General features: G+C 56.9%; 1 protein-coding gene across 1 annotated transcript; it reads left to right on the top strand.

The window, feature by feature from the left end:
- The first annotated feature begins 6,239 nt into the window (after positions 1-6,239).
- On the top strand, positions 6,240-21,906 carry ARSJ (arylsulfatase family member J). Its single transcript, XM_036031766.1, has 2 exons — positions 6,240-7,564; positions 20,461-21,906. The coding sequence occupies exons 1-2, from the start codon at positions 7,215-7,217 to the stop codon at positions 21,857-21,859; spliced, it is 1,749 nt and encodes a 582-aa protein (XP_035887659.1). The 5' UTR covers positions 6,240-7,214; the 3' UTR covers positions 21,860-21,906.
- Positions 21,907-23,019: the final 1,113 nt, after the last annotated feature.

Genomic DNA, 23,019 nt, shown 5'->3' with positions numbered 1-23,019 from the left:
TAGTGGATAATATCTCTTCCTTGTAAAATAAAATAACAAAACTAATTACGGAAAAACAAGCTCGACTTCAGAATGAAAACCCGTCCCATTCTACATGATACTTCAGGGCGTGCGTGCCAGTTCTTCCCACCTCCCACCACCCCATCGACTGTCTCTCCACCCGACTGTGCGAAGAGGACTTCCCGAATCTGCCTTCACCCCCCGTGGGTGGCCCGTGGCCCTTTCACCTCCTGTGACATTCCTGTTTTCACGTCTCACCCCCATTACTCCCTCAGTCACTGTGCACCACCAGAGCTGAGGCAGCGTATTTGCCGGTTGAAAAGGAAAAGTGGATGAGACTGGACCTGGCAGTTATGTGTATGAATATATAAAGTAGGTTTTACTGCATTTAGAAGATACATTTTCTTCACGCTAGAAAATCCTTGTCCAACGACCCGGTTACTTTGTAACAGAATTTGATTAGCAAGCCTGGGACACGGCCACGGTCTTTCCCTCCTGTGTCGGGCTCAGCTTCACGCAAAGACGCATCCGCAGACCTTTAACCGGTTTCCTGTTGGCTGGCCCGTCTGTCCTCTCAGGCACTGCCCACCACCCCAGGACGCCCCCCACGGCGCTAGAGGCAGTGCAGGGGGACGTGGTGCCCATGCCCGAGGCCTGCCTCCTCCGAGAACGCTCCCCAGGCCTCAGAGCAGAGCAGGCCGGGCACCGAGCCCTGTGCTCGGAGCAGGGAGCTCACCCAGACCCAGGCCCCAGGCCGGGGCGGGGGCAACGATCCAGTCCCCGCACGGGCTTCTCAGCTGAAGGAGGTCGTCCGGACCGAGGAAGACCACCGTGACCCAGGGTGGGACGGGGCCCGATGTCACCTGGGCTTTGTTTTCAAACATGACGACCGTTGACGATCCACACAGGAGACCCAGTGACTGCTCGGCAGTGGAACCGTCTGGTGTTACTCTGCAAGGGAACTGACTTTCTGTCCTCTGTCGGTAAAAATACACAGAGGAGAAACCCCACTCTACGTGCGCCGGCGGGACCTTGAGGGAGAAACTCTGTCCCCCGTGGGGAAAGCAGGGAAGAGGCTGGGCCACGTGCGGCCGGAGTCACTCCGCATCCATGCACTTCTGATGTGTCGCTGCGTGTTCTTTCCGTGCGTGTTGTACCGGGAGCAGGGTCTCGGGGCGTGGCAGGTGCGTGAACTCGTTGAAACTGGCTCGGCCCATTTGCTCTGTGAGGCTTCACACAAGGTTACCAGGGCGACCAGATTCAAACAGTTGTTAGTTCTGACTCCAAGTGTTACGTCAAGAACATGGATCCTCAGAAGAAGAAATCACAACTCGAAATACATACCTTGTCATAACAGATCCCTGTTCCTTCCAGAAAATAACGCTGACCTAAGAAATCCTACTAGCAGACATGAAATAGAAATGTTAAAATTGGAATAGTGGGGGAACATGATACATTTGTATCAGAATTATTTAAATAAAACATTTCAAAATGTATGAAACAACTCTCCCATTTTTATCTTTTCTTTATAGATATATTTATATATGTATTGTCTCCGAAATTCCATTATTATTCCATGATTCCTCCACAGTCTTTCCCATTTAACCTCAAATTATCTGAAACACCACTGTTTGCTGACCGCTCCGTAAACAGCTCCTGAAAATGAGGAAGATTTCTAATGTTGTAAAGTATTTACCTCCTTGCCTTGGGTCTGGACCTTTTCTCCTGCACAGACGTGAGCTAGATTACATTTGCTCATTACCAATGTCATCAGGTTTTCAGCAGTGGAGGAATGAATGCTTAACCAAAATCAGAATTATTTTCTACCTGTCAGTTTACGAGTTTGAAAAGCTACCATCATGCTATCTTGGCACATACAATTATTAGTTATTTCATGTTGAATTTGAATGCATATAAATTAATTGGATAGTTTCGTAAAGAGATACTATTGGGTTGGCCAAAAAGTTCATTCGATTTTTTTTTCTGTACGATGGCTTAGTTTTCTTTAACTTCATTCAGAATAATTTTGTTACATTGTATTGTGACAGTTGTCATATCAACATGTACTTATTAAAAACTTATTAAATTGGTGAGTTTTTGTGCATTTTATATTGAAAGTAGAAGAAGATACGCAGCATGTTCAGCATATTATGCTTTATTATTTCAGGACAGGTAAAGACACAACTGAAAGACAAAAAAAGATCTGTGCCGTGTGTGGAGAAGGTGCTGTGACTGGTCAAACGGATCAGAAGTGGTCTGAGAAGTTTCGTGCTGGGAGTTTCTTGCTGTCTGATGCTCCACGGTGGGTCAGACCAGCTGAAGGTGATAGATGTCAAACTGAGACATTAATTAAGAACAGTCAGTGCGCTACCACACAGCAGAGAGCCGACACACTCAAAATATCCAAATTAATAAAGTTATTGGTGAAAATGAAAAAGCTGCCTTTTAATTTTTGGAAAAAACTAAATGGACATTTTGTTCTAACCAATATATGATTGAGTATATTTACGTGTAAATTTTTTGCTAAAACTTTAAGCATATCATTGTAAATGAATTCGTTTCCTTAATTCAAACCAAAAAAAAATATGACCATTACAAAACTAGATGCTATACAACATTACACTGAAAGGAACAGAATAAATACATTCGGTTTACTTCCAAGGGTTTTTAAGGTGGGTACTTTTTACAAACTTGAGTCAGACTTTACCACTAAGAGTTCTCAATGCGCGAGTAGAAACAGCTGCAGAAAGTCTGTTTTCCCGGTTATCGCAGCAGGTACACGCAAGACGGCCACGAGGGGAAACGTGTCCCATAAAATCTCACTTTGATGACCCAAATCTTTGCTATCAAAAGGGAACTATACCAATTGCAGTTATGTTTAAAGTAATGAATACCTTTCTCGTGGGATTGGTATGGAAATCTGGCAAATAACACTTTAAAATATGAAATGCTACTTTAAAAGGCATTTAAAAAAAATCTCAATGGCAGAACTAGCGCCTCCACTTCGGACCAGAAATGCTGCACGAGCTCCGCCCCTGTCCGAGTGCGGCCAGAAAACCGTCTGCCCCAGCCGACCCAGAGACTCAGATACATGGGCTGCCTCCGGAACAGGAGGGGGGCGGGGCTGTGATGGGGGAGGGGTGGGCTGGGGGCGGGGCTGTGATGGGGGAGGGGTGCGCTGGGGGAGGGGGGCTGGGGAGGGGGGGCTGGGGGCGGGGCGGGGCAGTGCTGCGCGGGAGAGAGCGGGGGCGGGAAGCTTCGGAGACCTTGTCTAACACGAGAACATCTTCATTGCTGACGTGGCTTGTTTTCCTTCTGAACAACTAACTGTAAGAGCCGAGCTCATTAAAAATACAGAGTGTGCTATGTTTTAAATTTTTTTCTAAATTAAAATCTCCTGGCAATGAATTTATACAAAAATAAGGAAGACACATAGTTCAACGAATAGTAATAAAGGGGCTGGATGTACGGGGAAAAGGGAGGCCTGCCGTGGGAGGTCAGAGGCCACTGACTCGCTGGTTTGTTCTTGACGTTGAAAAGTCAGGGAACAACGGAGCCGCCCGTTACGCGTTTTTCAAGCAGGTGCGTGGTGGTGGTCGCTAGGCTCGCCCCGCTGATCAGTCTGGGCGAAGAGCTCTCGGGCCACCCAACACCTTCCCAGCAGGCCTGGCCGGCCAGTCCGTCACCGAGGGGCCAGGCTGGGTCACCAGGCGTCAGAGCCCACACGGAGCCAGAGAAAAGGGTTCGCAAGGGGAACAAAGGCGGTAATGGTAGGGCTGGAACCTGCCTGGCTCTCTCTTTCCACAAGGGTCACGGAAGTGACGAAGTCAGGTGACGTGCCCTACAGCAGAGAGACAGAAGGAAGTGCGTGGCCTCAGACGCGGGACTCAGGCCCTCCCCTCTCGCCCTGGGAAATGGCCTCACCCCGGGGTAGTTTTCCTCTTTATTTCCCGTTACCCTCTACACTTCCTAACAGCCTCTGCCCAACTGTGTATAAGATATATATGCATCTCTCTAACACGGCTAACATACACGTTTTACATGGAGTTGGAGTTCTCACGTACAAAATATTTCACATTCTTATTTTCACTATGCATTATATTATAAGCACATTTTATGTTCTTATGTTCATAATTATCACTTCTAATGGTCACAGAATCGCACGAAGTTGATGACCTATAATTTATTGAGTTGGCCAAAATGTATTTTTTTTCTGTAAAATGGCTCTCGTAGCACTTAGTTGTCTTTATTTCTTTGAAATAATTTTGTTAGATTGTACTGTGACAGCTGCCCTATCAGTGTGCATTTAAAAAGAAAACTTACCAAAATTGGTGAATTTTTGTACAGCCATTTTAATATTGAAGATGGAAGAAGATACGTAATATTTATGTTATATTATGCTTTATTATTTCAAGAAAGGTAAATATACAACTGAAACACAAAAAAGATTTGTGTAGTGTGTAGAGAAGGTGCCGCGACTGATCAAATGTGTCAAAGGTGGTCTGTGAAGTTTCATGCTGGAGATTTCTCCCTCTCGCTAGATGATGTTCCGAGGTCGGGTGGACCCGGTGAAGTGGACAGCGATACAACTGAGACAGTAACAGAGAACAGTCAACAGTCTACCACGGGGGAGAGAGCCGACACACTCAAAATATCCAAATTAATAAAGTTATTGGTGAAAGTGAAAATGTGTCTTTTATTTCATGGAAAAACTAAACAGACTTTTTGGTTAACCCAATATGTAACCCATGTTCTCATCTGCTACTAAGGCTATTTCCATGATTTCTATTACAGGTCGGGGTAGGGCTCCTCTGTGTACTTCGTCTTCCTCGTGGAGGAGTGTGCAGGTGTGCGCACGGGTGTGCAGGTGTGCACGCGGGTGTGCGGCGAGCACTCACGCTCTCACCCACCGTGGGGACTGTTCTCTCTGTGCCGTGCGGCGGGCAGACACCTGAAAGCCCACTCGTGCAAAGAGCATCTTTGTTAAAACACGGCCGTGGAAGTCACACAGATGTCTGAGCCTCAGTTTTCTGAAAAGGGGGGAGGGGCACGACACAACACGGCGTGTCCTCCTCTCTACAGGCCCCGTCCTGGGTCCCCTCACCCACTGACCGCGCCCTTTCCCGGTCAGCTTTCTCTGCTTTGAACTGTCTTCGGGCCGTGTCCCTTGTCCTCAGAACACTGGTCTGGATGCATGTTCTGAGGTCGACGGAACAGCTGGTAAGCCACACGGGGCCTTTGGGGGGTGGTGTGCTCGGTCTGTGGCTTCCCCGGCACAAGGCCGGTCCCCCCGGAGCAGAGGCTGAGCCAGACGGAGCAGCCGTCCTGCTGCGGGCAGCAGGGCCCAGCCCCTCACGGGCGGAGGGACACGAGCACGTGGGCGGGGAGAGGGGGTGAGTGTGCGAAGCCCCCACACGTGCCACGAAGCATATGTGTGCCCTGCGTCTGATCTGCTGCGGTCGGCGCGTGGTAAGTGCTCCGCCACGTCACCACTGTTACTGCTCGCTCTCTCCTGAGACCTGAACGGAGCGCGACCCTCCTCCCTGCGGAGCCGCACGGACCTCTCCGGGCTGCGTCCCTGACCCTCCCCAGCTCAGGGCGGCCGGCCCAACTGCACGTTTGTGCCTTTCCCACGCAGCCGCCTCGTGGGGCCTGCCGGCACCTTCCCTCGCCCAGCACCCGGTGCACACACACGTCTGTCTGCGGACCTAACTCAGTCCCGTGATCGGGGTTCCGCTCGGGTCTCCTGGGGCCCCCGTGCGTGGGCAGCCAGCCCGAGGAGGCCTCAGGGAGAAGGGAGCCTCCGCCCGCCCCCCCACCCCAGCAGAGTCCGCTCACGGAGCCCTCTGCAAGCGCCTGTGCGGGGGTGGGTTTCTGCTCACCAATGCTCTGCCTGGAAACGTACTGGGAACTTCAGCCACAGGAAGGGATTAAAACTAAATGGCTCCACGAAACTTAGATTTACGCTCAGGCAGTTGGGAGAACGCGGCGTTTCGGGTGCCGACCCACAGTCGGTCTTGGATGAGCAACTGCCGAGGAAATCTGCAGGAGGAAAACCGGGCTCGGGCGGCGGCTGCGGACGGCCCCGCGCGCGGAGGCATGAAGTGCGTCCCCCGCGGTTCCAGGCCAGCAGGCCGGCGGCGCAGGCCGGTTTGCTCCCGCTCCCGCAGGCTGGCGCGGACGCGGGAGCGGGGGGTGCGGGGAGTGGGGGCAGGGCACCAGGCAACCCAGCAGGTGGGCAGCCGCCACCAGGAAGGAGCAGGGCTGCCCACTGCCCGGGACACGGGATCCGGCCCAAAGCCTTTCCGAGGAGGGGTGGGGGAGCGGAGGAGTAAAGGAAACCAGAGAGGACCAGGGAACCCTAGTTTCTCGGGCTCTTCTTCTCTGTCCCCGCGGGAGCCGGAGCTGGGGCGGCAGGGCCCGGCGCTCCAAGAGCCCGGACAGCGCCCAAGCGCCCGCCCCCTCCTCCTTCCCTCGGGGAGGAAGTGGCAGCAGCGCCCCGGCCCCCCCCCCACCCGCAGCTGGAGCAGCGGCGCCGCCGACGGTGATTCATTCACTGAGTGGGGGTGGAGGGGACCCAGCCCAGAGCAGACAGATCTTGCGCGGCCACAGCCCAGGCTCAAGGGCTCTGCGGGACCAGGACCCGGGCGCCCCGAGGAGCGGGCGGCCTGGCAGCACCTTCGCTGAGGACGGGGCCGGCCCTGCGGCCGCCGTCAGGAAACCGGCTTCCCGCTGCGCCCAGCCCCGGGCAGGACGGGAGATGGGCTGGTGTTGGAGGGGCCCAGAGAAGGAACGCGGGACTCTGGAGTGACCGGTGTGAGTGCGGCCACCCGGGCAGCACCTCACCTGCTGGGGAAGAGCCCGGCGCTGTCTCTCCAGGTGGGGGCCCCCTCTGTCCACGCGCCCCAAGCGCCTCGCCCCAGGTCCAGGGCTCAGGCGCACAGAGCCGCCCAGGGCGATGCTCCATCCCTCCCTGGAGGTTTTCCTGAGGACGTCCGGGCAGCGAGCGAGGGTGACAGTGAGGAGGCTGCCTGCTCCAGCAGCACAGACGGGCAGGTGATGGGGAGGGTGGCCTCCCCGTGCCCCATCCCCAGGAGCCACCACTCATAGGCGATCTAGGTCGCTAGACCTGGACACGGCGGAGTGGCGTGGGCCTCCCCCGCCCGCATGCATGTGCGCCTGGGGGCGCGGTGGCCCGGCAGGGACAGGCGTGCATGGCCCCGGGGGTCTGCGTGTGGCCGGGGGTCCGAAGGGCACAGGCCATGCGCGCTCTGGTGGGCCTCTGGGTCCTCAGCCTCCTCCTCTGTGGCTACCTGTGCTGGGCCCGGGGCCGAGAGGAGGACCGGGGAGCTGAGCACGGACCGCGGCCCGGCCCCTCCGCCGGCTCCCCGCCGCACCTCATCTTCATCCTCGCCGACGACCAGGGCTTTAGGGACGTGGGCTACCACGGCTCGGAGATCCGCACCCCCACCCTGGACAGGCTCGCCGCCGAAGGGGTGAAACTGGAGAACTACTACGTCCAGCCTATCTGCACGCCGTCCAGGAGTCAGTTTATTACCGGAAAGTAAGTGCTGCCGTTTCCTGTGTTTATTCCTCAGAGGAACCTTACGCCTTTGACCCGGATCCGGCTCCTGAGTTAGGGGAGCAGCAGAAAGCGGGGGGCGACTGGATGAATGCGAATGAGTGAACGTGTGGATGAATGAACCACGGGACGCAGGAATGCGTGGGCGAGTGAGGTGTTGCGTCAGGGCGAGTGTTAACGACCCCGCCCACCCAGGCACTGGTCCGGAGCCTGCTCCCACCCCCACCCCCCCACCCCCCACCAGGCTGCCCGGAAGTGGTCTCCTTCCCCGGGCCCAGTTTGGCTTGGGCAGGCCCAGACTGGGTGCCCCATGTCACACGGGAATTCGCAGTCACCATCGATGACAGGAAAGGCAGACCAACATTTTTCTGCGATCCCTGGTGTCTAGAGCTGAATGACCAAGGCCACAGGCCATCGCAGAGGGAGGGGACCGAGGAATGGAAGGCCCGGTAGACTCTGACCGGCCTTGGATGGGACAGCTCTTCCGGGAACCTAACGAGGGCCATGGCCAGTGACCACAGCCGTTCTCAAGGGCACAAGGGCAGTCACTGCGGAGGCTCAGTGGGGGTCCACCTCCTGTGAATTTCCTCTGCTCCTCTCGTGCCTGGGGGTTTTCTGAGAAACACACTCTAAGAACAGTAAGATTTTAGGATGCTTAAGGAAAGCTTTCACATCGTCCTGATGGATGTGGAAGTCCCAGTTCAGCCCCAGAGCTGAGGCGCCCCGAGACCCAGGGCCAGAGGCCGGGCTGCCGCCGGACGGGGCAGAGGGGGCCCCCGGGCTCCCGCGTGCCTTGTGTGACGTCGGCCTCAGTGAAGTTGTTCTTGGGCCTGGGCCCCGCGAGGCCGCCGGTGCCCGCTGGAAAAATAAAGACCGTTTTGTGGGCGTCTCCGCCTCGCAGACACTCCTGCTTTACGGCGCAGTTTCCACTGCCCGGCCCACGGTCAGGACTCAGTGTCGCTGCCAGAGCAGAAGGAGAAGCAACACCCTTTCCTCTCTCGAGAAGGAGAAAGGAGTCTCACTGCACCACGGGCTCGTGTTGAAGGGTAACCGTGGCGGACAGTTGTGCCATTTGATGTTTGTAAAGACGACTGCTGGCCAGGACATGGCGAGTCCGTCTGGCGGCCTGGAGGTCAAGGTCTCATGTCGAATATCAGCCGCTCGTATTTGGCTGATGAAATAAATGAGTCACAGAGGCTCACTGAACCTCTTCAGCCAACCATAGAATTTGCATTTACTCAGACAACCAACAGTGCTTGAGCAATATGTAGCTGAATGCTAGGAATTTATCTTTCTGGCTTTTTAACCACACAAAATCTAGTTCCTACTGGTATCCTGCACTGACAGACTATTGGGATGGCCAAAAAGTTCTTTCGGTTTTCCTGTAAGCTGGCTCTGTGTGTTGTAAGTTGTCTTTAACTTCATTCAAAAAACATTTTGTGAGATTATATTGTGACAGCTGTCACACTAGCATGCATTTAAAAAAATGGGTGAGTTTTTGTGCAGCTATTTTAATATTCAGAATGGAAGAAGATATGCAACATTTTTGGCATAGCATGCTTTATTATATCAAGGAAGGTAAAAACGCAACTGAAATGCAAAAAAGGCCTGTGCAGAAGGTACCGTGGCTGATCGAACGTGTCAGATGTGGTTTGTGAAGTTTCGGGCTGGAGATTCCTCACTGGTCAATGATGCTCCACAGTCGGGTGGACCAGCTGAAGTTGATAGTGACCCGGTCAAGACATTAATTGAGACAGTGCTCTACCAGGCAAGAGATAGCCAGCATACACAAAATATCCAAATCGGTAAAGTTACTGGTGAAAATGAAAAATATGTCTTTGATTTCACGGGAAAAACTAAACAGACTTTTTGGCCAACCCACTATCTAGGTTTTTCTTCTAATGTTTACATGGAACAGGAAAGAAGCCGGAAAAAATTCCTAACATGTCTCTGACGTCAGAGGTTGACTCTCCCGTCTTTTCAGTGCAGCCAAGCCTCTCCTGGTGAGGTTTACCCCACTGAGACAGCAGGTGCAGCTGTCCTCAGCGCAGCAGGTGGTGCGCCGGTAAGGTGCCTGGGGACTCTGTCTGAACTGGACAGTTAGGGACCTCGGCACTTGACAGGCTCCTGGACTTCCCTGTAGTTCCTGCCTGAACTGGACAGTTAGGGACCTCGGCACCTGACAGGCTGCTGGACTGCCCTATAAAGGGTGGAACACGGACACAAGGAGGGCAGTGGTTCCGGAACCCCGTTCTGGGCCTTGCACAGTATTAGTGACACGGAGCCCGGAGAATGCCCTCACGCGTCCTCCCCACGGGGACATGTCTGCGTGTTCTGGGTCCAGTAACGTGAAAAAAAAAAAGGAGGAGGAGCCATAAAAACCTAAACAGGCTGGATTATTTTAAAGGAAAACCTAAATTATGTGAAATACGAGATGCCTCAGAGAAAGAGTTTGAAAGGTTGAAGTTGAGCTACTTTTGGTGCCGTTAACAAGACGACCCTCCCTTCACGCTCTGCTGGAGTCCGTACGGAAACCCACCCCCTCCTGCTGCACAGCGCTGAGGCACGTCCCGGATTCTAGAGCAACCTCATCTGGCAGACTCGCACCTGGCAGCACTCAGCTGAGCTCGTCAGCCTGTCTGACACAACCCCTCCCCCCCCGTGTGCCCATCCCTCCATGGGGCCCCAAGGGGCAAACAAGTGTGCCCTGACCTCCGCACGGCAGTTCTCACATTCACGTGCACAAAACACACCAGCCAAAGTGCTAGTTACAAGGCAGATTTCCGGGCCCGAGCCATGACGCCCCCTCCGGGTTCTGGGGTCGGGCCTGGAAATCAGCAGTCATTGAGCAAGCACGTCAGGTTATTCTAATGACGCCGTTAATGTAAGTGAAGGTCATTCGTGTTAAATGTCGGCACCTGCTGAGCAGTTACCGCGTCCCTGGATGATGCATGTTGATCTCATTTCTTCTCCAGAACAGCTCTGTGGGCATTGCCGCTGCCACCCCTGTCTCACACGGGTGTGGCACCGGGGTCCAGTGCAGGGGTTCCGCGTGCCCAGCTTTGAGAAACAGCACTGAGGGCATCAGTCAGCCTCGTGATGTAAGGGTTGATGGAGAAAGCGGCTGCTTATGTTGGATTTATGTCAAAGTAATATTTTCACTTTTTCGCTTTTTCAGATGAAGATATGAGTGGTCTTCCTCTGAAAAACTGTAAAAAGTAGCAAAGGCTTCAAAAGAGAATCTTAAGTTTTGCAAAACGTAGACCCATTTTATGCAGACACTTTAGTAGACAAGATTGGAAATCTGAACTAAATTTGTATCTTGGGCAATAATTTTGTTTTAACTATTTTGTCACTAGCTTTCCCACTTGAAATGCCATGGCGATCATTTTTAGCAAAAGCAAAGGTAACTCAAATAATGTGCATTTACAGTAGGACATGCTCTGAATTCATTCAGTCTTAAAGCAACCCCTGCCCCTCCCAACTTCTGACGCCTGAGATTGACTTTGCTGGCGGCTGAGCTCTGTCTCAGTGGGATCACAGGGAAGGTGCCCTCGTGTCTGGCTTCTCCCCCTCAGCACTGTGTGTGTAGGCTGTCCCCGGGTCGCTGCCCGTAGACACGCCTCCCTCTCGCACTGCCACACGCGTGGCCTGGTACCGATGCACTGCGGCTCATGCGTGCACTCTCCTGCTGACTGGCATGAAGTTTCCAGTGTCGGGCTCCTACAAACAGTGTGACCCCAAACGTGCTTACACGTGTGTTTGGGTGAACATGCGTGCACACTTGACTCTCCGTCAGGAAGTGGGTTGCTGGGTGACAGGGGTACACACGTGCAGTCTTCATAGACAAGGCCATCGGTCACTGAAGGTGGCCCAGCTGTCCACGCTGCCACCAGCACACGTGAGAGTCCCAGCCATTTCATCTTTATATTCTTCCATCTATAATGCATCTGGGTTCGTTTCTAGTGTGGTAGAAGTCGGGGTTCGAGCCTGTGTGTTTCCCATGTGTTTGCCCCTTTGACCCCCACTGTGCGTGGAGGAGACGTGCTCCCCCTCTTCCCTGGGTACGACCCTCCTCGCGTGTGAGACGGGTGTGCGGGGGCGGGGGGTCCCTGCCTGGCCTCCTGCTGTCCCGCTGGTGTCTCTCTGTCTGTCTGTCGGTCTGCCCTTGTGCCCACACCTGGGAAGCAGGCTGTTCCCTTGCTCGCCTTCAGGCCGGCCTTGCGAGGAGGGCAGGTGTGGCCGTGCAGGGGACACGGGTGGACAGACGTGGTGTGGGAGACGTGGGGTCGTTCCCTCCTGAACGGTCCCACTTTCCCAGGGAAACCGCGAGGGAGGCCGCGGCTGAGAGCGAGGGGCCGAGGTCTGCGGGCAGAGAGGGTGAGCCCTGCGCCCGAACGGCGGGGAGTGGGTCCGGCAGGCCCTTCTGCTGAGGCTCGGGGCAGCAGTGTGAGGCCCCGAGGCTGTGACCCTACATGCAGGCAGAGACGGGCCACCACCTTCACTCTCTCACGCTGGGCTCGGGCGCGTGTGCCAAGGAGCCCACGGAAGAGGTGGACTGCGCTGGCTTCGGGGCCTGCCAGGTGGACAGATGGGACCGTGGGCTCTAACTGTGGCCAGGAAAGGGGACCGAAGGGTCTGTGTCCTCCAGAAAGGGCCCGAGTCCAGGGGCAGCGGTCTGGACGGGGCTGAAGTGAGCACACGGCAGTGGCTTTGGGTGCTGGAAAGACGGACGGTGGTTATGAGGGAGCGCACGCTGGGGACCTGAGGTGTGTAGGTCGTGAGGGTTTTGGAAATGGTGGTGACGGTGCTCTGGTGAGAGCAGGAGCCATCTCTGGCAGCTCCCGTCCCTCAGGACAGAGAGGGGCTGTGCGGCAAGGTCGGAGCGCCATCTGGCACCATCTGTGACAGGTGGCAGCGGGTGAGGGACTCAGGCCCAGAAGAAAGGGAGACTGTGGGGCTGAGAGGAGGGGGTGGGCCTCCCTCCTCCGTCTGGAAGGGCCCGTGGGGAGCCAGGAGGACGGCGTCCCTGCGTCCGGCTCTGTGGCCGGGGGCAGCCGACCGGCCCCAGGCAGACAGGGCGCAGGTGGCCAGCGACCAGCTGGAACGGGAGCAGGAGTGGGGAGGGAACGCCCAGGAGAGACACGGTCCTGAGGATTTTGCTGACGACAGGCTTTCCTGGCAGGAAGCTCGCTGGCGGCCGCTAGGGAGTTGTGGGGGGCAGGGGCCGAGTCAGAGCAGAGCAGGACAGAGACAGATCAGGATCCGAGGGACAGGCATCAGGAAGGTGGGGCTTGTGGCAAAGGCTCAACCAAATGGGCTGCAGGGCATGCTGGGATTTTCCCAGACGGTCCCCCAGGAGATGGCAGTGGCAGCCTCTTTCTGGAGACAGGCCCCCTGACTGCGTGTCACCAACCCCTGCAGCTGCGCTGTGTGTGGCCGGGCACACGGCCAGGGGCCCGCGTGGTCCAGGACGAGAGGTGCTCCGAGGGCCTGCTCTGTGGACTGCAGGGCGCTCCGTGGGCAGGGGGGTGCGTGCATCTCCCTGGGGTCTACAGAGCACAGCTTTTAGATGCGAAGGTCTCGATTAACGATCATCTAGTGTCGAAAACCCTGACAAAGCCACGGCAGTGTGTCCACCGCTGTCACGGGGGCAGGGCGGGCTGTTCCATGCACAGACACGTGCTCGCACACACCCCTGGCCGCACACGGTGAGCCTCCAAGCCTGTGTGCTGCCGCCTGCCCCCGTCTCCCCCCCCCCCCAAGGCCTGGCCTGCAGCGGGGTTCCCCGCCCAGGGGGCACTCAGTGAGTGTCAGTGACTGCCAACTCACTTACTGCATTCACAAGGGTTTGGTTAACACAGACACACTTAGAAAAAGGCAGGTGTTGTGGTTAGACGTTTGGGAGGAATGGGAGTTTTCCTGAGCCTTACCATGACGTTGGAAAGTGGACACAGGTGGACACAGGTGGACACAGGAAGACCTTGCAGGTCCCCTTCAGAAAGAACAGCCCAGCAGGCAAGACCACTCGGCCCAGGGCTGCCTCCCCCTGTGTGACCATGTGGATTTCTCCGGCAGTAGAATGGTAATCACGTAAGCGGCAGGTACCCTAGAGTCAAAGTCCCTAATTTTAGACGACACTTTTTTTAAAAACACCCTTTGAAGTGAATCCCTGTTCAGGGAGTTCTGGGGAGCTCCTGAGTGGCGGCTCTGAAAGGTGGAGTGTGCGCGGGTGCAGAGGGCGGAGACCATCGAGTCTCACCCAGACACCCCCCAGAGGTCCGAGGCCTCCGCCTGGAGCCCCGCCCCCCACAGGGGCTGGGGCGGGGAGCTGGCTGTGCCTCCAAGGTTGGTGTCATTCCACTCTGCCCTACGGCAGCCGTCGGAATTCGCGGTAATGCCACCACCGCTGTTCCCACCTCACTCGATGTGATCAGGGCTGGTGCGTGCTCCTCCGCCATCCTGCACATCCGGCATCTCCGGTGGCGTCCCATCACTGAGACGGGGTTCCCCCGGGTGCTCTGCAGCACAGGAGACCTTTGTCTCTGGTCTTCTGGGCCCTCCCTCCTGACTCCCCCGCACCTCAGCGTCCTCCGGACGGGGCCTCATCACTCGGCGGCCGCAGCCCACGGTGTCCCTGGCCCACACCGATGACCAGAGGGGAGGAGGTCACCGGAATGGCACCATCCCTCTTCCAACACTGGCCATTTCACCCTCATACCTGCCCTGGAGGAAAAACACTTTTATTACCTCGAAAAACACTCATGAAATAATTTAGCAAGTGTCATTTTGTGGAGGACATGTGGGCGTTTTGGGGAGTTTGTGTGAGTCGGTCGTGGCCGCATCGCTTCTAGGCAGCCCAGCCTGTGCCTGACCCTGACCCTGACCCTGACCCCGACCCCGTGCGTCCTCCACGCCCCTGCCGGTGCGACCCGCTCTGCCCGCTGTGAAACGGAGTCCAGTCTTCAAACAGGCTCAGCCTCACCTTCCCCTTGCGGCTCCAGAGGAGGGGGCGGCCTTTCACCTGACCTTTGCCCCTCTTGGCACCTGGTTGCCTCTCCTTGTCTCCCACCCTGTCCTTCTTCCTGAGAGAAGTTGTCCAATTCTTCATTCCTTAAAAAAATGCTGAATCTGCCCTGGCTGGCGTAGCTCAGTGGATTGAGCTCAGGCTGCGAACCAAAGTGTTGCAGGTTCGATTCCCAGTCAGGCCACATGCCTGGGTTGCAGGCCACAGCCCCCAGCAGCCACACATTGATGTTTCTCTCTCTCTCTCTCTGCCTCCCATCCCTCTCTAAAAATAAATAAATACAATTTTTGAAAAAAATGCTGAATCTCAGGCACCTCCTAGAATTCCACATCCTCCTCCACATTCCTGAGTCTGGAGCGCCAGCGGGGCGTCGTCCCGTCCCCGGGCGCCACCCTCGTCCGAGCGTGTGGCCTGAGCTCCGACGTTCCCCGAGGGGCGGTCTCAGGGGCCTGTGTGCCCGGCCCATGGGTTCTCCGCCCGTCACGGTGCACATGGCCCTCACGTCCTGAGACTGACAGATGGGTTAAACCCTTACAGATGAGACCCTGCCTGGCTTTCACTTGTTTTCCCACACGCAGCTCGCGGTCTTCTGCAAGTCAATGTTACCTTCGAACCGTGAGCACGCGTGTCGCGCACGGGAGCGTGTCCGGACCCGGCAGCAGAGAGGGCTCTGCTCTGGGGGGCTGGCGTGTTTCCAAGGTTCCGTCCCGGAAACAGGGACTGGAGACTCCCCTGCCCAGTGGGACCAAATTTGCCCTCATTGCCGAAGACCGTTGCCATTCTCAAATGAACGGTTAGCGCCTGCTAATTTCACATTTTACTCCCCAATAAAACGCACTGCTTATTTGCTTTGCAGTCCTAACAGATTGGTTTTTACATTAGATTGCCACGAGTTCGAGTGGATTAGACCTAAAAGCAGCTGGTTGGCTGGCTGAGTCACGATGTGAGTGACAGTCACCTGCCCTCTTATTCAGATGGGCATTGGGGCACCCCGGGGGAGGGGAAGGGCGGGGCCTCCGCTGTCCCAGGGCCTCCTCGGACTGGGTGACCCTGGCAGGCAGGGTCCCTGTGTCTCAGCCCCTGCTCCGCCCTCCACGGTTTGCTGCCCAGGTCCAAGCACCTTGAGCTCAGATCTCCCCAGTAAATAACTCCGCCCACCTGGTGTAGACTGGGAAACAGAGGCGGTGCGCTCACACGTGCTAACGAAACCGCTGAGGCTCTGAGAGGAGGGTGGACCGGAGCACAGCGCTGCGGGGAGGAGGCAGGACAGGGCACACGGAGGCGCCCGGGGGGCGTCACGGCAAACCGGACTCACTTCCGAGAGGCCCAGCCTCTGGCCCCCCCCAGCTCTGGTGCGAATGCCCCTGGCGTTTTAGAAACAGCGCGAATGTAAAGGGCCCGGCGCTGTTGCCAGCAAGGGGGCCACGGGTGGGCCCCCGCCCCGCGCAGCTGCTGTGAGGTGGAGCCCCACCCGCCGGCCAATCCCGTGCGTCAGAGGGGCCTGCGGAAGGGCGGGGCCTCGGTCCCTGGGAGGTGGGGGTGGGCCGCCCACTGCCGTCCGTCTTTAACTCCAGGTGAGCTGAAGGGAGGCATTTCCGTCTTTTTTCGAAACACGGGGCTTCCTAGGTGTTTTGTTCGAGGCAGAATTTGAAATAAACATTGCATTCGTTTTCCTTTGCGAGTATTGACGCCCCATATCCTCATACTGGAAGAGAACAAAAACAATACGAATTATGGATTTATGTTCCATAACCCTAAAATGTAGACCTATTTCATACGCCTTCCAAATGGCATTTTTTAAGATCAGAAGATGCTGCTATGGAAACATTGTGTCTTCATTGCAAGGAAAAGTATGAATCCTAAGGCCGATGTCTCGATGCTGGGAACCCGGGAGAGAGCGTGGTTCCTGGGGAGACTCGTGATGGATGCATTTGGAGCTCCAAGGGGCCGTCGGCCCGGGGAAACCAGGGGCCTCCCTCCTGGCAGCCTCCCGTGGCGACGTGTCCAGGGGCAGCTTTGCTGGGAAAGCCGATCAAGCCCGGAGCAGCGGGGCGGTGAAGAGCCGCACGCACACGCTTACTCGGCCTGTTCCGGAGCGCCGCCCACGCCCGCAGCCACACGGCCTCGCCGACCCTCGCGTTTCCTGAGGCAGTTTCTTCCCCCGTGGGCCGTGCATCCTGGGCATCCGCGACCTCATCGCTTCTGTCGAACCGCGGCTCCCCTGTGTGCAGTGGGGACTCCGTCACTTGCCAGAGCCACAGAGAAGGCGGGTCCGAGGAGGAGAGAGACGTCGGTGTATTGCTGGACATACAGTGGACACTCGACGGACTGCAGCGGTTGTGGCCGAGTCCGATCTTCCTAGCTTTGAATCCAGACGTCCACGCAGAGCGCCAAGTCCCAGCGTCAAGGCCGTTTCTGGCACGGGCGCCCCCCCCCCCCCCCCAAGAGTGCGGCCCTGCCCGTGAGCGCTGATGCGGACCACCGGGCCGAATCCACGCCGGCATTTCAGACACGTGTGAGGGACCAGCCTCTCCCACGGGGGCCAGTCCTCTGGGCATCCCCCGCCCATCTCCCAGCCCTCTGTCGCCCTCTGGTGGCTGCCGCCAGCACCACCTCGCCCGCCCCACCCTCCGCGGAAGCTCTGCTGACCCCGGGGGCGGAGGCCTGGAGGGCAGCGAGCAGGATGGGGACGCCACCGGGCAGCGAGCCACAGGCCACGTTCTCAGCGTTAGCACAAACGTGAGGAAGTGTACAGCAGCCACTGATGGCTCCTAAACAGCACAGGCATCAGAATACGGAAATGTGTGGCCCCAAGGTCAAAAAGAGAAGAGTCTGCATTATTGAAGCAAGATCAGTTAACTGACTGTGGTGCCCTGATTAAAACAAAACGAAACAAAACGAAACAAAACGAAACACTGCCCCTGACTGGGGATGGAGGCTACTGAGCAGGTTGTGCACGGGGTCGGAGACGGCCGCCACCTGCCTTGGATGCATGGGAAGGACCAGGCCCGGGGGCCTCTGGCTTGCCCACGTCAGGGGACGTTGTCCGTGTACTGAAGGTCGAGCGAGTGGGACAGAGGGGGCCTTGGGCCCTCACTCTCTCTCCTCGTCCGGCCAGAGAAAGGTGTGGCCGCGGAGGCCGCACGCTCTGCACAGCTGGACATGAAGAGACTGAAATGCGGGGGGGATCCCCGCCGTGTCCCCGAAGCCGGAGGGGCTGAGGGGCAGCCACGCCCACATGGGGGCCGGCAAAGCCGTGCAGCAGGGCCCGGACGGCGGCACCGTCAGCACCCTGTGGGCGTGCGGGGCAGCTGTGAGGACGACGGCTTTGCGGGGACAACCGCAGAATTGCCCGCTCACTCCGTCCCCTTTCCCGTGGTCCAGTGCAGCCCCCGAGGCGGACGGCCATCCGTCCCCGACAGCAGCGACACTCCCTGACGGGACCCAGTGGCTGTTCCCACGGGTGTGGCACCTCAATGTCTTTTTAACTTAATTCGTCGCCGTGGTGAAATTGGCCCCATATTAGGAATCAATCTGAGTAGCAGAAGCTAATTTTCTGAGACTTACTCCTCCGAATGTCATTTTTACGTAAATTCACACGACAGAAAATGGAAGCCTTTCCTCAGCATCTCTGTCACCGTGGAGACCGTCCCCCTTGAAGGTGTGGGGTGTGTCTTTGTTTCCCTCCATCCCACTCTGTGCAGACTCACACACACCCTCCTTCTTGCACTCAGCAGCTGCTTGTCGGCGTCGGCAGGCCGGTGGGGCCCCGGGGCCCCTCCATCCCTCCACACTCGGCCCACGACGTGAGCATGAGAACCCGTGTCCCGCCTGGTCGTGAGGACCAGCTCGGTGACGTGCATGGAAGAAGGGCTCTGACTGTCAGACTTGAACCAAGCACAGCAGCGACGTGATTCCGGATTCCAGGACCACAGACGGCAGTGGACACTGCTGCCACTTACGGAATGCCTCTCCTTCCCACACGCTGCGCGCTCGTCCGGGGCCCCAAGCACCCACTGTGTGTCGTTACGGACGGGGACGCTGAGGGCCAGGGGTGGGGTGCTGCACAGAGTCTGTGTGACCCCAGAACCGCACCCTGGACCCAGGCCCCCAATTCTGCCCCAAACTCCCTCTCCTTTGGCCGAAGAGGCTTGAACTCAGTTAAGCAGAAGCTGCCCTAAAAATCTCTCTTCTGCCAGGAGCTACCGCCAGACCTTCCCGCGGTTGGTTCCAAACCTTCCAGGAGGGAACCGTCCCGCTCCGGAGCAGACAGAAACACAGAGCCGGCCGGCAGCCCCGCGCCCACCACACCACACCACACCCCGGCCCAGACGCCCCCTTGAACTTCCGCAGTTTACACCCACGGGTGGTGCCCACCTGTCAGGTGCCGTGAAAAACTGGAGGTTTTCCCTGAGAACGTTTGGGAGCTGATCTGGATGAAACGTAGTGACAGGAACAACACCTCCTGGCTGGGTGCGAAAGGGATGAGGGCACGCTCGCTTCTGTGGGAGCCTTGGCACCCCCTCGCTTCTGTGGGAGCCTTGGCACCCCCACGCCTGCGATATCTGGGCGCTGGCGGCTCCCTGGCCAGTAGGGTGGGCACCCCAAACCCCCACCCCCGCCCACAGCCCCTCCCGAAGCCCAGCTGGAAGGAGCTCCCAGCGGCCGCGCTATCAGCTGGACGTTTAAAAATAAACGGAGCCGCTCACCCGAGCCATCGGTGACACGCCAGCCTCTCAGGCCCAGTCAGCCTGGGGAAGAATTTGGTTTTAGTCGTGTCTGACTCTGAGTAATTTGATCCCAGCAACATTTTCACGTTTACCCTGACACTGCCTATAGCCTTCGTTTTCTCAGTATTTCCGTATTTTCTAGTTAAAACATCTTTTTGAACTTCCACAATAACCACAGAATTGACAGATTTTAAAGTGTCCTGAGCTGGTGGGCACATCCTGACCCAACCTGAAACCTCACACGTGTACGTGGTGACCGCTCGGTGGGAAGGCAACCCCGTGACAAACCCCCGGGAGAGGGCAACGCCAGCACCCGCATTCACCTAATCTTGATGTGCGGAAAGTGTCGCCGACTTTCTTAGACTATTTTGTGGGTGTCATTTTTTTTTAAGTAGACGCTGTGGGAAAGAACTCACTGCCTGCTATCTTGGGGGAAATGCAACCCTTCCGTAGCACAATATTTCCTCTGAAATCGTTTCAACACCACGCACCCGAAACTGATACGAGACGGAATGTCACTGCAACTGAAAATCTAAGAAGTTAAAATGTCGTTTCAACAATGATGTGAGTCAGAAACCTTCCCTTTCTCCCGACAGATTTAATGGGTTGAGGACTGATTATAATATTTTTGACAGTCAAACAGGAGATTTCTGCATGATTTTGGCATGTGTTTTAGTACTTCAGAATTAGCTTGAAATAAATTTCAGAAAATGATTTAGGAGCTAATGTGAGTTCCTTAGATGAAAAATAATAACTTTAAAAAATAATAGTCTGAAACGTATATGCTTTCCTTTATCATGTTAGTTTTCTGTGTCATACAATTAACTAAAACATTAAAGATGATTCCAGCACATTCTGCTACAAGAACTTAAAAACGCTATGAGACGGCGGAGAAATCTTAGTTTCCGAAGATTTCACTGCCGTGGTCAAGTGCATCGCGAATGTGGAGCGTGAAGCTGGTCAGGGTCGGACCGGGGGACGGCAGAAATGCAGAACTGGCCGTGCTGTGTTTGGGGGGAGCTCTCTGCTCACCCCAGCCGCGTGGCGTGAGGGCCGGCGCTCTGGGGGCCGGGGGGAGCCCCTTCTTCCCGCACTGACCCGCTCCTTGCTCTCCCGCCCAGGTACCAGATACACACCGGGCTGCAGCACTCGGTCATCCGGCCCGCGCAGCCCAGCTGCCTGCCCCTGGACAACGCCAGCCTGCCGCAGAAGCTGAAGGAGCTGGGCTACTCCACACACATGGTGGGCAAGTGGCACCTGGGGTTCTACCGGCGCGAGTGCATGCCCACCAGGAGGGGCTTCGACACCTTCTTTGGCTCCCTCCTGGGCAGCGGCGACTACTACACTCACTACAAGTGCGACGGCCCCGGCGTGTGCGGCTACGACCTGTACGAGAACGACCGCGCGGCCTGGGGCCACGACGGCGGCGAGTACTCCACGCACCTGTACACGCGGAGGGCGCAGCAGGTCCTGGCCTCCCAGGACCCCCGGAAGCCGCTGTTCCTGTACCTGGCCTACCAGGCGGTGCACTCCCCGCTGCAGGCCCCCGGCCAGTACCTGGAGCGCTACCGGTCCATCGCCAACGTGCACAGGCGCAGGTACGCCGCCATGCTGTCCTGCCTGGACGAGGCCGTCCGCAACGTGACCCTGGCGCTGAAGGCGCACGGCTTCTACGACAACAGCGTCCTCATCTACTCCTCGGACAACGGCGGCCAGCCCGCTGCCGGGGGCAACAACTGGCCGCTGCGGGGCAGCAAAGGGACCTACTGGGAGGGGGGCGTCCGGGCCGTGGGCTTCGTGCACAGCCCGCTCCTGAAGCGCCGGGGCACGGTGTGCCGGGAGCTGGTGCACATCACCGACTGGTACCCCACGCTGGTGGCGCTGGCCGAGGGGCAGGTGGACGAGGACGCCCGCCTGGACGGCTACGACGTCTGGGAGGCGCTCAGCGAGGGCCTGCGCTCGCCCCGGGAGGACATCCTGCACAACATCGACCCCGTGTACACGCGGGCGCCGCACGGCTCCTGGGCGGCGGGCTACGGCATCTGGGACACGGCCGTGCAGTCCGCCATCAGGGTGCGGCACTGGAAGCTGCTCACGGGCAACCCCGGCTACGGCGACTGGGTCCCCCCTCAGGCCTTCAGCAACCTGGGCCCCACCCGCTGGCACAGCGAACGGGTCACCTTGCCCGCCGGCCAGAGCGTGTGGCTCTTCAACATCACGGCCGACCCCTACGAGAGGGTGGACCTGTCCGGCAGGTACCCCGGCGTCGTGCGGCAGCTGCTCCGCCGGCTGTCCCGGTTCAACAAGACCGCGGTGCCCGTCAGGTACCCGCCCGGGGACCCCAGGAGCAACCCCCAGCTCAACGGGGGCGTCTGGGGGCCCTGGTACAAAGAGGAAGGCAAGAGGCAGAAGCCACGCAAACACAAGGCCCCGGGCAAGCAGAAGAAGAGGAAGATGAAGATCAGGCCGCAGGTCGCAGGGGCGGGGCCCCCGTGTGGTCGGGGGGCTCCCTGGGGGTGACACTGGCCTCCTGCTGCTGCTCCACACCATCAGGCCTCAGGCCGTCACCTGTTCGTTTGCCACCCAGACGGCAAACGTGGCTCCACACGGCCACTGCCACGGCTCCTGTGGGCCACCCGGCTGACCTCCAGGGAGGTCGGCTTCCCTCGCGCCTTCAGAGCAGGCACCGCGGCCGTCCTGGGCTCAGCCTCACTCGGGGCGCCCGTCGGGGGCCGAGCGCCCAGGGCCCCTCGCCTGCCCGCGGTGGCCGTGCTCGCGGGACCGCAGTGACGGGGCAGCCGGATCGAAAACTGCCTTTGAGGACAGTCGAACGAAGGTGGGTTCGATGCTCCCAGCGAGCGCTGTGTGCCCACCGCTCTCCTCCCGTGGCCTCTGCCCTCCAGAGTGCCGGCACGTTCTCCCGCGGAGCAGCCTGCCCGTCGCCCGGGAGGGACAGCCATGAGAACGTCCCCACGCAGCCGGAGCGCCGATGTCACTGTCTGCTGAACACCCCCCTGGACGACGAGTCGGCACAAAGCACGTAATTTATTTTTACAGAAAACATACTATTACTCTGCTTCTATAAAATGCTACTATACACGTGATTTTAATTATTTCTGTTTTCTACATACCATTAGAAGAATTTCACTTCACATCTTCAAGATCACCAAGCACTGTGATACTGTAAGTTACTGCTACACTGTGTGAGTTCATAGAATATAAAAAAGAAAATTATGCAGGAAAAATGGTAATTATCATTGTTCAATTATTGTTTGAATGTAGTGAGATGAATGTATTCCGTACAAATTACTGGGGAATTCTGTATTTGAACAGTGTTGAGAGACACCTTTATTGTTTCTATCATAAACATCTTATTTATGTATCTTAATTGTTAAAATGATTTATTTTATGGCACCAGCAAATTCACTGTGGCTCTTCTGATCTAACTTCGAGATAATATATTATTCATCTTAACAAATAAAAATCTTTAAAATAGGCAACTGAGGTGTGATTTGCTAACGACACAGTAACATGGACTTTTTTTAAAGATTTTATTTATTTATTTTTAGAGAGGGAAGGGAGGGAGAAGGAGAAAGAGAGAGAAACATCAATGTGCGGTTGCTGGGGGTCATGGCCTGCAACCCAGGCATGTGCCCTGGCTGGGAATCGAACCTGTGACA

Source organism: Phyllostomus discolor, chromosome 8 (assembly GCF_004126475.2).
Source record: "Phyllostomus discolor isolate MPI-MPIP mPhyDis1 chromosome 8, mPhyDis1.pri.v3, whole genome shotgun sequence".
NCBI lineage: Eukaryota > Metazoa > Chordata > Mammalia > Chiroptera > Phyllostomidae > Phyllostomus > Phyllostomus discolor.
This window is presented reverse-complemented; position numbering and strand designations above follow the sequence as displayed.

Excerpts from the sequence above, each read along its gene's own strand:
- ARSJ (XM_036031766.1), top strand. The coding sequence starts at position 7,215 with ATGGCCCCGGGGGTCTGCGTGTGGCCGGGGGTCCGAAGGGCACAGGCC. Across the intron at positions 7,565-20,460 it reads AGTCAGTTTATTACCGGAAA|GTACCAGATACACACCGGGC; the intron begins GTAAGTGCTGCC and ends TCTCCCGCCCAG.